The 18177-nt window shown below is 36.6% G+C and overlaps 1 protein-coding gene and 1 long non-coding RNA gene across 3 annotated transcripts; both read right to left on the bottom strand.

The window, feature by feature from the left end:
* Positions 1 to 4166: 4166 nt before the first annotated feature.
* Positions 4167 to 8943, bottom strand: LOC149814070 (uncharacterized). Its single transcript, XM_089988774.1, has 9 exons — positions 8696 to 8943; positions 7345 to 7511; positions 6957 to 7061; positions 6457 to 6513; positions 6112 to 6192; positions 5897 to 5931; positions 5294 to 5383; positions 4976 to 5132; positions 4167 to 4394 (listed from the first exon to the last, which is right to left on the bottom strand). Exons 1-9 carry the CDS (start codon positions 8841 to 8843, stop codon positions 4275 to 4277), a joined length of 960 nt encoding a protein of 319 aa, XP_089844900.1. The 5' UTR covers positions 8844 to 8943; the 3' UTR covers positions 4167 to 4274.
* A 3966-nt stretch (positions 8944 to 12909) lies between these two features.
* On the bottom strand, positions 12910 to 17288 carry LOC149814069 (uncharacterized). 2 transcript variants are annotated; one of them, XR_016428058.1, is made up of 5 exons: positions 16773 to 17288; positions 15329 to 15501; positions 13498 to 13843; positions 13324 to 13420; positions 12910 to 13204 (listed from the first exon to the last, which is right to left on the bottom strand). It is a non-coding gene; the product is annotated as an uncharacterized LOC149814069 (long non-coding RNA). The 2 variants fall into 2 exon arrangements; XR_016428057.1 differs by having other exon boundaries at positions 13324 to 13843.
* Between the last annotated feature and the right edge of the window lie 889 nt (positions 17289 to 18177).

The following is an 18177-nucleotide window of genomic DNA, read 5'->3' as shown; positions in this document are numbered from 1 at the left end:
AACATAGAGCTTCATCCTCACATAAACCAGATCTGATCAAACTATTCTACGACAGAGATTGAGATTTTTATCAGTCCAGGCCAATTCATTGTTCGCCAAAAAAGAAATAATGAAAACGAGATAATCGCGGAGACTTCGCCCCAGAAACACGAAATAAATCACGATTCTCAGCAGAACAGACACGATCGACGGGTACCTTTAGATCCCCTGAGGGATCTGAGGACGGTCTTGTAGCCGAGGGTGTACTTCCCGCTCTTCATCACGAGAGCGAGACGATTGTTGATGCTCTCGTGGGTCTTCTTCTGAAGAAGAGGAATCGGAAACGCTCGGAATTAGATCGGAAAGAAGGGGAAGGAGAAGGCGAGAGGGAGGGAGAGAGACTCACCGTCTTCTTGGTGGACGCCATCGCTGCCGCTCCTCCGGAACAAACGCTCGAAAACGAAACCCTAGCGAAGGATATCCGACTGGCGCCAAGAAAACCCTAACCCACACGTAATTTAGCTTCATATAAGGAGCCCTGGGGTTTAGCAAACGAAGGGAAATATCAAATATCCCAAAAAAAAACCTGGCTCTTTCCCTTTTAGTACTATACGGTGGTCAGAATTTATTCGAAATTACTGAAGGGTCCCTTGATCGTGTATGGGTCGGATCTTGCTCGACCCGATGTTACATCCGAAAAATACCGGTTACGGGTTCCATTCCGTTCTCAAAATGGAAACAGCGATTCGGATACGATCTGGAAATCTGCCGTGGTCCATTCTGCGAGAACGGATCAACTCCGTTGGCTTCTATGTGAAATGGGTTGAGATAATATATGTTTTGTTGTTTCTATAGATGGATCCAGAAGAGAACCAAATGCTCTTGGATATCTACGATCTGTATCCAACAATGTGTGTGCCGGGCCCAAACTCCAACCGATTTGCATCACTACTATTAGGTCTGTCAACAGGTCGGGTACCGAACCCCCTCAAATAACAAAGCGTCAGGTTCGGGTTCGAATTTTATTGGGGTCACAAAAATGAAATCCCAAACCTGGATTCTTTAATTTTAGAAGTTTACTTTTTACTTAAAATACATATAAAACACTCGGGTCAGCTTGGGTACCCAGCAAAAAGAACTGACTCGGATTAAGTACTCAGAAAAAATCATGTCCCAAAACGGGCCCACATACTGGGTCAATGTTCAGGTCAACCCAAATATTATTCGGGTTAGCACTTTATAAGCCTATATCCGGGAATTCGAGGTTAGGTCGGGTTGAATACCCACTGCAAACCCGACTCATTGAGAGACCTAACCACTATTTTGTATGGTTCCCATATAAAAGTTGGATGGATCGGACTCGGAGTTTGCTTGAGTTCAGTTAAAGCACAAGAAGACACAAGGCTTCTTGATGTGCAGAAATAAGTGAACTTTAAGTATAGGTCAAATGGGGTCCGGACCTAATTGGTCAGGTCCTAGTCTTGGCCAAGTCAGCCCTATTACTATTGTGCCATACTGATTTTGTTACCATGGTATTCCGGTCGGTCAAACTGGTCTTGGGCTCGCGGCTAAGTCCTCTGGTTAGTCTATCAGAAAGAGGGTTTCTTAAAGTTCCTTTTTTTAGCTAGTCCAAGCCAAAACCCTTTATCACGACCTCCTTGCCCACCAGGTTTCTTAAGTTCTAACAGTGAGCTGAACCAACAGAAACGATAATTTCTAAGAATATTGGATCCAGTGGAGTCTCAAATTGAGACCGGCCTGAATTCATGAAGCTCAAACTTGGTGAAGGCCCCAGGGAGGTCTTGCCAAATGTGGTCCATATACGAAGTCCAGATTCGTATAGTTGGACCTTGACCTATGAAGTTCACTAGTTCCTAGTTATCGAACCAAGGATTCTAGTTGGCCTCTACCGGGCTCGAGGCATACTGGTTTCAATGCCAGAAACACCAATATTTTAAGGGTACATGACTATTATGGAGTGTACCCTTCGAGAGGAATATTGAGTTGGGATAATGTTGCATATTTGGTATAGTCGGGTTTGATCCAGGTGGGTTCGGGTCAGGGTCCAGTTTTAAGATTATGGTTGCAATCATATTAACTTGCAATCTCTTTTTTACACCCCAAAATCACATGTAAAAGGACTGATGTGGCCATCTCGTAACTCAGAGGTCACTAAATTAAAGGGTTAATATTTTGTGCTATTGAAGGAACAAAACTATCCAGTATAAATCACCTTATTTTCATGGTTTTTTTTGTAGATTTGATTAGGGGTGGGCATTGAGCCTTGGGAAAACCCTGGCCCACGGCCCCCCCCCGTTAGCTCCATAGGCCTAATCAAGCCGGGCTGGACCAAAAGCCTGGTTAGGGCTGAGCTTGGGCTTAATTTATAGACCCAAGCCCGGCTTGTGGTGGGCTGGCCCGGCTTGTGGCGGGCTGGCCCGGCCCAATGCCCACCCATAGATTTGACCTCATGAATATGATCTACAAGGTTTATTTAGTAGAAAATGGGTTTTGAATAATCTCATCGTAGCATGAATGCAAGTTTTTGAAAGGCTTAAAAAATCAACGGCACACAATGCACTAAAATTTCACGATTGAAAAAATCACATCTTTAATTAGATTGAAATATCCCTAGCAGACAAACCATGCTGAAACACATCTATGTGGTCAGATTTAGTTGATAACACTTGAACCTATGAAGCTCAATAGTTCAGTGAATATTAACCCATGCCTTTTTTTTTTTTTGAGAAGGGAATATTAACCCATACTTAAATTAGTGTTTGCATTTGGTACTAATGAAAGCACAGCTGAAAATCATAGGTCCAAGCTGCATCAATTAAAACCAACCACATAGATGTTGAATATGGTTTTTTTGCTAATGAACAAATCTTGTATCATGTTTTTGCAATGTAAAAATATGATACTTTTAGTCATGAAATTTTGGTAAATTGTGAACCCTTGATTTTTAAAGTCATTCAAAAACTTTTTTACATGTCATAATCACACATGTTTCTAAATTCATATTTAAACAAACCTTGTAGATCGCATCAATAGGTCCAATATTAAAAAAGAAAATCCCAAAAATATGAAAAGAAGGTGATTTCTAGTCAATAGTCCTATACCTTCATTAGGACCAAATATTTGCTCATTAAATTAAACTATAAGAATAGTTCAACAATTGTAAAACCTCAATCCAAAATTCACATTTTGCCATTTATTTATGATAGGGTGAACAAATCCGCCAACAGCATGGAGAACATATTCCCTGACCCAATTAATGCATATATCCACAGTCTGTTTGGCAGTGATGTGAACATTTTCGAACATCATTTGATTTCTTATTTGCCACATTCTCCATGAGACAACCTTGGAAGTCAATATCCATCACTGGCTCCATAATTCTTGTTCAACTGCTTGACACGCAACAATAAATTTTTTGCAGGGCTTAGCAAAAGTGAGTCTTAATGGATGATTTACTCGTGTGCGGGTATGTGTGTGTAAATCTAACTTTAAACCCTTTATATTAACATTAACAACATTCAATTAACTGAAATGACAAAAACACCTTCAAAAGTAGTGAAACTTTTAAAATAAGCACACACAAACAAGAGAGAGAGAGAGAGAGAGAGAGAGAGAGAGAGAGAGAGACTTTTGTGTGTATGTGCATATCATATGTTTGGTATCAATGAGTAGTCTCATTACTCATGCATTTTTTAGTAAATCTGACTGCAAATGGATTTATCATGGTTCAATTATTTTAGAATACTTGATTGAACAAATGAATTTAGATATTAAGCTATATTTTTAGGAAGAACAAAAATGAATGATTCAAATTGCACCAAAATGCAACAATTAAAAGAAACTTTTCACATCCAAATTGTTGGATGAAAAATATGACTTGTACTTAGTGAACCACCCAAACCCATCTGTATGGTCTGATCTACTTAAGAATACATAGCTGGTGAACTTCCACTCTTGGGTCTGTCTTTGACAGAACCAGCAGGGAAGGGCCATGGAGGAAAGAATTTCGGCAAATAAATCTTTTTCCTTTTTCTTGAAATGTTTATTTATATGTTAACTCTTGTTGGAAATTTGTTATTGGAAAAAAAAAGAAACTGTTGTTGGAAATTCTTGGCTTGGATACAGTAAAAAACATAATCATGTATGGGCTAAATAGTTGCATCACATTTTTGGAACGCAGTAAATATAAGATGATATGCCACAGTAAATGTTTGTATTTTGGTAAGTTGCCCAAACCACTACTCAAATTCTCAACTGAAGCAGATAGCCTTGTTTCAAGGATTTGGATCATCTTCGTTCTCCAGAAAAATGAATTTTAAGTCCTCATTGTCTCTGTAAACTTGAACCAGAGCAGCAGCTTTGTATGCAAACATTCCAACCATTGCTGGGGCCAGCTGTGAAAAAAAATGGTACCTTAATTGCGAACATAATTTTGAATAGTTAGAAAACAAAACGATATGCAGTTGATGCAGACATGATGATCAAACCCTAAACAACCCCTTGAAATTAGCATCAATAGCTTGTTTATATAAGGGGGTATAGCATATATAACTCTTACAAACATTCACAAGTACTAGTTTAAAATTATGGGAGCATAAATTTCACATCCAGGAAATATGATCAGAAAAAGTAGGATTGCTACAATCCCTCAAAAGCCCAACCACTTAGACAAGTTGCAGGATCAGCAATCACTTAACATAATAGAGGTGAAAACTCAATGATGTTGAACAAGCAGTTAACAAGTGATAACTGTAATTAAAAGTCTAAACAATCAACTGTTTCTGAGTTGTTTGGTTATATACATTAAAGAAATAAATGAGCATCCTAACAACCATTTCAGACTTTGCAGAAGAAACATAAAATGACGATGCTTCAGAAAGTGTCTGCTCACAAATTATGTTAGCTTTTTTTTCCTTTATTTTTCTTTTATTTTTTTGGCTAAAGAGGGCTAGCAAGAAATTCAGTAAATTTTTACCTGAAAATCAAAGGAATCATTGAAAAAATGGTGCAATATGCCCCAGAGTCCATAAATGGCCACAGGAATCACAAGCCTAGGAGATGACAAGGCCAAGGTGCTTCCATTCAACACTCTTTGAAAGGAATCCTTCAGATCATCACTTCGAATTCCAATCCTGGTCCACATAACCTTGTTATTAAGAAGGTTGAATTTTCAAGATTCAAAATTGTAAATTCATGGAAACGTTTTTTTTTCACCTTTTCAATAGGGAAATCATAGAAAGTTCGCTAGGAAAACAAACAAACTAGAAGTCTAGATCAATGCCACAATACTCACTTCTTGAATTTCTTTTGCATAAAAATCTGGGGCACAGTTTCCCTTGAGATGTTATCCGCATGATTATAGAGGAGCTGAAGATACAAGCAGCTGCAACCCATGGAAATTCCACATTAATAACAGGCGACGTCTAACCAAACCAAGTCTTATTAGTTGACTAAGAAATACTTGGTCATGAAAAGGATTAGATGTCTAGACTACTCATTCTTGAAGATTGACTGCAGCCATTTATTTGCACAACAGAACCAGAATAAGATTGGGGAGCTAAATCCAGCTCAAAGATCCTCAAAATAAATTAATGAAGAATTTTCCACACATACTAATAAGTATAATGTTGGTCAAAAGTCAATAAAAAAATTAGTGTGCTTTCCAAATGACAATCATAATGATACCAATATTTGTTTATTTTTCTTGGCATGCACAAAGAGACAACGATATGTTCTCTTCATCAGAACAATAGGATGCCTATTAACATTATTCATGCTGTAAGGTTTGAACTTTGAACTATTGTGACAATAAAATATCTCTGTGATTCCTTGAAAGAAGCAGAAGAATTTTCCTCTTCAAGATGTTTTAGAAGTTTCCATAAAATGATTAACCAACCTGAAGAGAATTCCTGATGCATAACTGATAGCAGCCTGTTTGCACCAATTGGAAGTTCATTAGTGCACAAGTAATTAAGACATTCATAATGTGTTATCCAAGCATATCCACTCAGCGATATAAAATATAATGATAACAATTCATGATTATATCTATCATGGTTGTGCAAAAAAAAAAGAAAGATGCTAATCCACATTCTTACAAAGGAATGATACCTGGAAAGACAAGGTTAACAAACAATATCCACTGCAAGCAGCTCCTATAACAACAGTTAAAAGCATTAATTCCCGCTTCAGCTGGTCATAAGAGTCAGCACAAGCATCAGTTCCTATTTTTTTTCCCAGTCTATCATACAGACAAGTGCTAAGCATAAGAAAATCAGCTTCTTCTCCAGCCAACACACATGCACACCCACACTTGTTACTTTAGATACAAGAGAACATGAACTCAACAGGTTAGTGAATATGTTTAGTATAAGATGCATTTTCGATTTGTGGCTAAAAAGCTTGTTGGTGCATTTGTGGCTAAGGAGCTTGCTAGTGCAAGGGCAAGTTACATACAGCATCATATTTCAGCAGGCCAAGTCTCTTTCTTCTTTCACTGTCATTCTGCCGTTCCTGTCATCATCAAAATAGGAGTTTTAGTCCACAAGTTTACTGCCATTGGTAAAACATGATTTTTCTAAATATTACAGGCAAATTAAAATATATTCCCGAAAAGGAACAAACAGAGTTGTTTCCATCTTTTTTTCATTTTTTTATTATTGTGATCATAGTTCTGCTACATGATTTTTGTCTAAGGACCAGCTATTGCCGGCTATCAGCCCATTTGTCTAAGAACAAGCTGCCTTTCACACTCTACCATATACATGTTTAATTGTATATTTCAAGAATTCCCCAAATCCAATCAAACAAAGTGAATTAACTCAATACAGAAAAAGTTTGTTCTGTGTGAAGCCATTTTGGTTGTTTGGCCAAAGTTAGTATCTTATAATGAAGAAAATATAATAATAAGAAACATATCATTTAATTAGTTGCAAACATAACAATTTAAATCAAACCTTAACAACTGCTTTCTTGTTGAAAGGTGCAATCATGTCACCTGCAACCCACTCTTGAGTTTTTGTGAGCTTGAGAAATCCACCAACATTTTCATCATTGCTGGCCTGAGAAATCACAAGTTATAACATAAACAAGCAAGCTCAAGAATATTTGCAACAAATAGGACTAAGGAATGTAAGAAAACAACCAAATCAGAGAAATTTATAATTAATACCACTAGACCTTGTCCAAGAAAATATGTAAGCCATAGTTCTATTCGCATTAAACTGACTTTTACAAAATGAAGAAAGAATAAACAAGATATTCGAAGATTGTTCTTTTGAATAGAAAACAGTTCCACTACTTGCAGATATCAACTATTGAACTTCTTATACTAACTCTGCTAACCTCTTGAAATTGTTGACTGTTCTCAGCTGTTACGCTAGCTTCTGATTCATCTGGTCTCAGCACATCCCTGCCCCAGAGTATATCAGAAACTTTTGATATGAAGTCTCCATTCAATTTTCTCTCCCTTAAAAACAATTCCAAAATTTCTTCTGACACAAGGTCACCGCCTGGCAGTGTAAATCGCTTAATCATTTAGACCAAAATCAGAAGATGAATATGCAAAGCCGAACTTACATTTCAAACAGAATACTAGTAGACACAGGATTCTACATTCAAAACACAAAATGCTTTCGGAAATGTGTACATTTAGCTGCTTAATCTTTGTATTTTTTCAGATGGGATCTACTGTTGGTTAAAAATCAATTCTATAACCTAACTGGTTAGGTACCGATGCGACTAGTAAAATTGATGGTTACAAAGTTTTTTTTATAGAAGTTTGCAAAAATATAGTTGGAAATATACAACTGAATCATGTAAATGCATGAAAAAGGCATCCGGCATCTAGAAAATGCAACTGTCAAATACACCAAAAAATTAGTGGAACATTTTTGTTACTTATTTGGCATTTGTGCTTAACTGAGAGATGGTCAAGCACATGACAGAGGAATGTGAAACAACCTTGCCCATTCTAACTAAGTACATTTCGTTTTGACTACATTGTCTTGATTAAAAGATGATGGTATCTGCAAACAGAGCTATCTTTACAATGAGAATTTCATATATACTCTCCGGGCCTGTTTTCAGCATGAAATTTATCATTTCCTTGTGAAGGCCAATCCTCCGCCACCTCGGACTAACATCAGCAAAAAAGGCTAGTGTATAAGTAGCAATTCCCAAATATATTTAGAGGCAAACCCGGCTAGTTCAAGAGATCGGTTCCACATTACCAGAATTATACATCAGACCTATTAACCACTCATTCATTTCCTGATTTTTCTATCAGAAATCGTCGAAGGCATTTTTCTTGTCACTTGAGCATCTTCTTTTTCTTTTTTCTTGGTTCTCATAAATCAGCAAACCGCATTATTGGTTAGTGACATTTACAGCAGCATCACTATTGAAACTTCACAAAACACATAGTGACAGATGGGTTTCATCACGCAACTCATAAAGAAAAAAAAACTAAACCCATCTAGAGAAAGCAGAAATTGTGGAAGAATTATCCATGAATTTGCACCATCTCCAGATCAAATCTATCCCCACCAAATTTTCAGCAATACCAACAAAGCTTTCGTGCCAAAAAATTGAAATAATATCAAAGACAATTGGTGGGCCTCAACCATAACATACAACGGAAATATGGGCACTCAAAAACAGGGAGAGAGAAGCGAGGAATGTAGCGAATGCATACCGGGATCGGAGTTCCTGGCATATGCAAATCTGAGCCATTTCCTCGAAGTTGGTTCGGCATGAAACGATGGGATTCTTGGATTTAGAGGCCTTCTGCTCCCTAGTTCGACAGAGCCAACGTTCAGATGGCCAAACCTGAGACTCCCCATTCACTCCCTCATATGATAATGATAAGAATCACTCTTTTGTTGGTCAGGAGAGCGGACACAGCATCATGTTTGGGATGGTTTCCTTAGCTGATGAGATATGAAGAATGTGAGTGGCAGTGCAGATGGTCCTAGAGCGTCATTCAATCCCCACAAAATATCTATGAACTCTGCCCAAACTCCAAAGTGACCAAAAGTTTAAAACGGCAAAATATCGCCAGCCAAAAACTAGCGAAAATTAGGATTTTTGTTAAAAATTCCATATTTTTTGGCAAAATATCGGCAATAATGAATAAATTAAAACAATGTTAAAACTAAATTTTTATGAAAAAATACAAAAAAGTATTTTAAAAAAATCATGATAAATAGTCGTTTAGAAACATAAATAATGTGTTTAAAATGTGATAGTTATGTTTTTACCAAATCACAAATATCAAGAGAAATTACAGTTTAAAACTTTGGGTAATTTATGGTAATATTAGTTATACTGTCTCTTAAGGAGGATCCAACATTTGGTAACGAAGGGATCCCATAGTTGTTTAGTTGCATCAGATGGTTTGTTAGAATTAATATGCATGATGTATTCATGCAAGCAAATTAAGAGATAAATATAATGTCTTATTATTTAGTTCGTGCATTAGAACAACCAATTAGTGGTAGAAGCGATCATGTAGACAACAAAAAATTAAATGATGATGATGGTGTCAAACAAAAGATGACATGAAAGTCAAACCTTGATATGTTATATAAGCTATATAAGCAATTATTGGACAATAGAATTGAATTTTTTACTAACAAGACATGATTGCATACATTCTCGTTATGTGGATTCTCATAAAAGGAAGAACAATTAAAAATCATTACAATAGACATTTAAAATGGTTGATGAACTACGTAACGAAAAACTTAATGATCGAAAATCTTTTCAGTAGCTAACAACAAAATCAAACGATGAAGACATTATTGCTGGCAAATGTTTAATGATTTAAAGCATTGTCGTGAATTTTTAAAAAATCATGTGATTAGGTATAACTATAAAACAAAATTCTTAAAGAGTTCTCATAATAAAGTGGCTTTTGTATGCAAGAGAAAAAACCTATAAACTATGATTGATTATTTTTGAAAGATCCATAAAAAAGAGAGTATATATGTAGTGGTTCATTTGACAACCTTTGAGTAAAAAAAGTCTATTTCGTGTAGATTGCAGGTGTTATTCGTAAATGCATGCATGATAACTTAAAGATAACGGTAAAAAAAATCATTAAAGACATCAATCACAAGAAAAATATAAAACATAGTTACAAACAAGCATGACGTGGACGAGAATACAAGAAGGAATTGTTATATGGTACATATGAAAAGTCTTTTAAAATGCTTTATGCTTATTTGGATCATTTGATGAAGACAACCCCAAGAATTCTATAAGCCATTGAGACAAATAAGAAAGATTGATTTAAGTGTATATTTTTATCTTTTCTTTCATGCATTAATCTTTTTAAAAGAGTGTCCTTATGGTAGATGACACATTCCTAAGAGAAAAATGCATGAATATATCGTTGTCAATGCATAATATTAATCATTCTGGTATGATGTTTCCTCTGACATTTGCAGTAGTAGATAAGGAATTTAAGAAGTTATGGTCATGATTTCTAGAGTATTTAAAATAATAACTCATAAGCTACAATGAGTTTAGATAGAAAACACAATTGACAAGTATCTCATATAAGCACTCGGGGCTATTGTATATTGTTCTCTAGACATGTTGGATATTGCATAATGCACTTATAAAAAATTTTGCTAAAAAAAATGGTGCACCACTGAGTGCACTTTGGTGGAGCGTAGCTCAAGTTGTTATGCGACAATAGTGTACATATTTTCTTAAAAAAAAAACTAAGAATAAGATCAAGCCGCATATGATTATATTGCCAAGTAATACCCTTTTCTTTGTAATATAACTCACTATTTTATTTGTCAAAAACATGCACTAACAACCATCATATAAAAGAGAGGTCCAACCTATTGCATCATTCACCATCCTTCTCAACAAACATTGAGGCCGCATTAGTTGCAATCACATTACACAAAAGAAATGTGGCGTTGCACTTGATCATTATCCATATGAGCAAAATGCAAAGATGTAAACAAAAGCATTGACAAGTCAACTACTAGATTTTTTTTTTACGGCAGATCAGGTGCAATCACATTGCACACTTTAGTGTGCCGCTTCACCTGATTCACCCTCTTTTGTTGGGCCCTGCAGCTTACATGCTGCACCCTAGAGATAGAGGGCAGTCATGTGCAACAACAAACTCAAAGTGTGCAATGTGATTGCACCTAATCCGCCCTCTTTTTGTGGCTATCCTTGGCCAGCTGGACAATTAAACTCCACTAATAATGGCAGTCGTGGTTCCGATGGACCTAGATTGCCTAGGTTTTCACCTACTTTTATGACCCAGTGAGCTCAATCCTAAGCCTACGCTTAAGCCTAATAATATAAGATAAATAGGGTGCTTTAAGCTCTAACCTAGGCATTGGGCATGTTAAAAGTTTTCTTTGTGCAAATATAAATGTGAGTGAAACACAAGGTTACTAGAACACTATAAGAAGATGAGACATGCTTATTGAGAAACTTACACTGAATTTTTTAAACATTTAGAGCTCCTTTGTTTCATTCCCCACGTAAAAGCGAGACTTTACATGGTAACAGCATCTATTTCTCAAAAAATCTTGAGTTTGATTTGATTAAAAGATTGGTTTACCCAGCAAAGTGTTGAATGGAGTTGCCTAGTTAAAACTTGAGTCTTTGGTTTGAATGAGAGGTCAGTTCACCCAGCAAAGTCTTGCTTGAATCTATTAAATCTTGAAACCAATTGAATTGGAATGCCCAACCATGTTTTCGTGGGACTTACCAATCTTGCTCTACTCGAGGAAACTGCGGTTAAAGTCTTAGTATCATAGGGACCAGCGCGAGAATTGGCTAATGAGATTAAAACCCCAATACTTGATCAGAAAGTTCAGCAGGTGAAGTTTGTGGCCCTCTTTCCAGCCAGGCTGGTCACCGCAAGTTGTCACTGGATTAGAATTAATTGGACAATTTTTCAATAAATATCTGTGAAAGATGTCAACATTTAATCCTATTATAACTACGATTACAGCAGCAGCGAATTAGAATAGCACAAACATGATGTTTGAGTGTAGACGCACTGTTCTGCCCCAAAGCAAGACACATTGATTTCTTAAACCTAAACAAAATAGTCCAGGATAGTAGGTCTCCATACAACACTAAAGCCCATCCCAGTAACAAAGCAACTTTCATGATATTTTTCAAGGTACCCAGGGCATGTTCAACTCTAAGACAAACCTACACTATTGGAAAATGTAACACGTCTTTTATCATATGATAGTAACTTTCTTAACAAAAATAAATTTCAACACCGCCTTTTCTTTTCTTTTGTTTTTTGGTAAGACCACGACTGTCTTCAGTTGCTTGACTATGCATACAACCAATGGGCATGCTATGATTTGGCACTTGCAGATTCATGCATGCGCTCTAATAAACCATGCTTAGAACCAGAAAACAAGCATATATTCTTCCAGACATTTCCTCTTTTCTGACTTTGAGCTTCCATGAACCACATTCCCATCCTACTCGTCTTTTTTTTTTTGGATCATGTTCTTACTCCTGCTTGAGTGATAATTAGAGTGAGAAAATGCATCTAGAATATATAATCTGCAAAACCCTTTTCAGACAACTTGATGATATTTGCACTAAATTCCTTTAAAGTGGGAAATAAAGAAGATAATAGTGACAGGCTTGGCATCATGGACATCCATCCACCACCTTGATAGGGCACATTGTAGAATATTATATACGTTCATCTCTTTCATTTGTATTGATAGGACATTGATAACCTTTCTCATTTGTTCAAGGTACATCTGTTATTTTCCATTAGAAGCCCTAATCAGCACAGAGTTTTACACTCCCTTCAACTTTCACACTCCCCGCTCTTCTGCTCACAATTTTAATTGTTCCAAAGCTTTCAAAAGTAGTAACACAAACATCTGACTCCATAATTGTTCTATTTATTTATGAGAATCAAAATGCACAATCTTTTCTAATGAATCATAATGATGGTAGGATGGTTTATTCATTATACAAACAAATTGCGAAGATGAATCAAAATGGTAGAGAATTTAATCAGCCAGATATGTACATGAATATCATAGCTTGTGGAATCATTATCTCCTCTGAATCAAACTTGAAAGAACTTGTTGTGCTCTGTTGTTAGCCTTCTCTCTTAGGTGATTTCTCCTTCTGATATGCTATTTGTGTTTCCTATATCCACATTCAATGTGCAATTCACCTGAAACAGTTGTTTCCACTCTTGAACATACATGACATGACATTATATTTTGAAAGTAAAATAATAATGTGCCATATGATGATACTAGATACCAAACTTGAAACTATTAAAATTATTACCAGTTTCAAGAACATCATTTGAATGGCAATATCTGTAAACCTCACTTTGCACTCCTCTACTAACCTCAGGTAGAGAAGATGAGATCAACTTATCACCCTGAATATAATGTGAAAACATGGAGATGAACCAAAAGATAAGCTGATTGCAAAGGGAAAATGACAAATGCATCTCACTAGGTTTGGCTGAACTCTTTCCCAGGAACACGACTAATGTGTGTTGGTGAACTGCTGTATTATTTACTGAATGTGCAGAGCTGTCAAAGCAGTACATTGAACAGCTGGAACCTGAGAGGGAAGATTGAAAGCATCTATTAGATACCCTCGTGTTTACAAGTATGGCTTGAACCAAAGAGACTAATGAATCATGATTGTAACAATGTGATTGTATGGGATGGAGACAGTAGGGATTGGCCTGGATCTTCGGGATGCAGGTTTTACTGCATGTTTAGCCAAGTTTGATGTTACATGTCTCTTTACATCCACAAATCCCTCCGAGCTAGTAAATGGCAAAACTCCATGCCTGGTACAAAAGGTACAGGTAATGCAAAATAAATGGTATCATACAGCAGAGGATTCTGCAAGACTATTGAAGAAGAAAAAGGAGAGATGGCAACAACAAAAGACCACTCTAATATTATGGAGCATGCTTCCAAAGTGCAATGACATAAAAGGGTGAGCATAAAACTTTACTTTTGGACAAATATCATAGTGCATATGGCAATACCAAATGAAGGTTGAACAGTAAAAAAGGAAGGAAAATACTATTGAGAATGTAGCAAACATCACAGATCTTTTGCTAAAAATTATTTAAAAAAGCCACACAGAATTTTCTCTTGCACAGCTTTGCCACAAAACCAATACTGTTCCATGGCACTTGGAAGGGTTCTACCTTCTGTTGAACTAATATATAAAACCATACTTTAATGTATTACTCACTCGAGCATAGAGACCGCCTGCTAGAGTTGATAAGTACTAAGGTGTCAAAGGCTAAAGGCTAACAGCAATTGTTGCCAACATGCTACATCCCAATATTTTCAGAAAGCTACCATTTTTTTTTTTTGCATTTAAAAGTTGTACAGAATCTTTTAGGATATTTTGAGTGTTTGTACCTACAGGGGCTCTGCTTGTCTCGTAGGAGCAGCTAGTGCACGTCACCTTGTGTTGGGACGTTGCAAGTTCAAATCCTAATGGTATCGTATAACTGGTAGGGGTCTGCCTAACCCCAGCTTGCCTTTCAAAAAAATATTAATTTTTTGAGTGTTTGTAAGCCAAGATTGTTGTTGTCCATTTGTAGTTGACCAACCTACTAATAGGACTGATTATGCATTTCCTGCCAAGGGTATATATGTAATATGCGTTACTTGTGAAAGGTTAGATTGGTTGATGAAAGACCAAGACCTCTCACTCAAAGACTCCTCTTCTACCTATCATTCTTAGCTCCCTACTCTTCTTCTAATCACCCTTCCAATTACAAGAAGCATCACCAAGACCCTAGACCAACTGGCTGATCGGTAAGGAGTTTTAAGAAGCATATGATCATAGGTTGCATATTATGGTGAAACACTTTTAACAAAAAAGTAATGATATGGATGCCCAAAATATTGTATAACATATTATTGACAATCTAAAATTATAGAGTATAACATAAAATCACAACAATGGTATGATATATAGTAATAGGTTATTGCATAGATGCTTTAACATTGCAGCAACAAACATGCAACAATGCAACTCAAAAAATCAGATGTTAACCATTCTATAGATGCTCCTAAAAGTTCAGTTTATTAACCATTCTATAGATGCATCCAGAAGTTAAGCATGTGATTGTCTTTCTGATGACCTCGCCATGAAGACAGCCAAGGAAGATGCAACCAAGAGAATTCCAATTTTAATAAATTATAGACAACAATATCTCTATATTGGAATGATGAGAAATGAACAAAGTATGGTATTTAGCCAATATCTACAAATTGGAAATGATGACAAAAGAAACGAACAATGGTACCCTTCACAGAACCAGCAACACTGATCTTGAAAGGAGTGCCTGCCAGTCCATGTTGGGCGTCCAATGCCAAACATCAAACCAGAACCTTTGCACCCTGGGCACTTAATAAATCCATTCCTTCTTTCACTGAATACCAATTCAAGAATCTGACAAGCATTGAGGAACACCTTCCACTACAAAACAGTTTAACAGCACCAACATTAGTGGGACTAGGATCACACAACCATGGAGAACTGTTAAAAAGAAAACATCAAGTAGTCACAAACTTGGTCTTATACAAGTCACAGGTATAAATATATGTTATATATCAGCAATCTATTAAAAAGTGGTCCTAGTCATACCAACAGTGAAAAGAGCTTCCTTGTCAATAAGCTCACTCCAATTACAAACCAAACCAAAGAATTATGGCTCAAATTTATAAGAAGCACCATCCTAGCAATATAGATGTCTTCTGCAAGAAGAGCTCATTCTCCAATGAAACATAGAGAACAGTCCATTCATATTTGATACACCACCTGAAGGTGTTGGGCTTGAAACCCTCCTCTCCACTGCACAGCCCATCATAGAAAAAAGGGGATTTCTAAGCTTGTTGGTGCATTGAGATAAAACATTGGCACCATAGAAAACACCTAGCTTAATTTAGCCACCGCCCCAACAACGGAAGGCTGATGTATGCACAAAACTATGAACCTATGGGCTCCATCATCCGCTTCATGGAAGCTTCACATGCCGAGCGACTAATCTATTGAAGGCACCAAATTATATGGAACTATTGAGATGAAAATCATAGGTTTTAGAATTTTTTGTAAATTAAATCTTATGGATGTGATCTACAATGTTTGTTTAATGGGAAATGAGTTTTGAATCATAAGATTGTGACACATAAGCAGGTTTTTTAAGAGCTTTTAAAATTAATGGTCCACAATGCAATGAAATTTTATCATTCAAAAAATCATATTTTGGGATCAAAATAACACGATCCAAGGTTTGATCCTTAGCAAACAAACCTTCCTGAACACATCCATGTGGTCAGATTGAGTTGATAAAGCTTGAACCCAATGTTGTAAGTGTTAATATATATATATATATATATATATATATGTGTGTGTGTGTGTGTGTGTGTGTGTGTGTAGGAATGCACACCGAACCAAGCCGGCTCGGCTCGGGTTCGTCCGCTTTGTAAATGAGTCCAGCTTGAACTGATGTATGAAGCTTGGATGAGCTATCGAGGAATAACTTAAATGGGGAATAAAGATTTGCACCACAAAAGAGAGAAGGAATCACCAACAACACGACAGCGGGATAAGTAAATCGCGTTTCGAAGGAAAAGTTGAGGAAAACCATTAAATATTTTGCGTTCGAAAATAAATCAATGAATCAGAACAATCGAACCAGATGAGAATTAGCGTAAGCAATACGAAGATGAAGGTCAAGAAAAGGGTACCATTTTCTCTAGAGGATCCCAATAACTGCCCGAAATTGCAGAGAGAGAGAAGCGAATTTGGGGTCTTCCAGCTATGAACCCCAAGCGGGCGCATCAAAGTGCGTTTGGATCACACTCCAGAACGACCGAGTTCTTGAACTACAACATCTCCAGCGTGTTCCTGATTCCAAACGCACTTGAAGAGGCCTACAAGGGTTCCGCTCATCTGGTAGGGGCGACTTGTGAATGTTGGCGGGACGTCACAAGTTCGAAACCCACGGAGTTGTACTTTCCGGTGGACAGGAGAGACCTCAAGGGTGGGTTTTACCAACCTAAGGCCAGCCAATGTGCAATCGGTGATGTTTTTTTTCCTTGCTTTTTCCAACAAAAAAAAAAAAAAACGCACTCATGAACAAAAGGCCTTGGCTTGTCAACTTGAGATCGTGAAATAGGGCATTCCGGCTCCTCGATGGGCACTTAAAGTTCTTGAACTTAGTTGTAAAGTTCTTGTAGTGTTCTCTCCAATAACCCTCTTACAGTTTCATATTTTATATTGTAGTGTTCTCTGAAATCTTCAATGGTTTACTTTTTCATTAAGTCAACAAAACAACTTCAAGTTAAACTAAGTTTTTTTTAGAAGATGTAAGTGGGTTGAACTAACCGAGCTTGAAGTGTTCAAGATTGGCTCATTCTTATGGCGAGCCACATCTAATTCTCTCCACTAACCCTCTTACAGTTTCATATTTGATCTTGTAGTGTTCTTTAAAGTCTTTAATGGTTTACTTTTTCATTGTCAACGAAACAACTTTTAGATAAATGTAAGGGTTTTTTTAGAAGACATAAGTAGGGCTGGTAAAAAAAAGTTGAACTCAAGCTTGGTTCATTCTTGTGGAGAGCCAACTCGAGTTTGTGCTCATAATGAGGCCGAGTTTGAGCTAACTTGTCTATAAAAAAAATCATCATTTTAAAGTTAAGATAAGTAAGATTAAAAAAAATACATGTAAAATATGTAGGAACTTGGATGCTCGAATGCAAAATTGTAACGGGGGTGAAGAACACGTTGTTACACTCAAAATCGCCAGGGAGGTCCACACTCTCAACTCCTTCATAGTTTGAATGATTTTCTGTAATTGTAACCGTTATTTTTCTGTGTATGTGTATCGCACAATTTCACTGCATTTATAGTTGTGTAAAGAGTTCAAGTTTGGCATGCTATATAACAAATAGAGTTCTTATTAGGCTCTTATTAAATAAAACTTCTTATGAATTATTCTATGACAGAACTCCAAGAATAAACTACTTTAAAGTCTTTGGGTGTAAATGTTTTATCCTTAACACAAAAGATAGCCTTGATAAATTTGATCATAAATCTGTTGAAGGCATATTCTTAGGATATTCAAGTCATAGTAAAGCATATAGAGTTTTC

Source organism: Nuphar pumila, chromosome 15 (genome assembly GCF_984573655.1).
Source record: "Nuphar pumila chromosome 15, dmNupPumi1.hap1.1, whole genome shotgun sequence".
NCBI lineage: Eukaryota > Viridiplantae > Streptophyta > Magnoliopsida > Nymphaeales > Nymphaeaceae > Nuphar > Nuphar pumila.
Note: the sequence above shows the minus strand (reverse complement) of the source record. Positions and strands in the feature narration are given on the sequence as shown.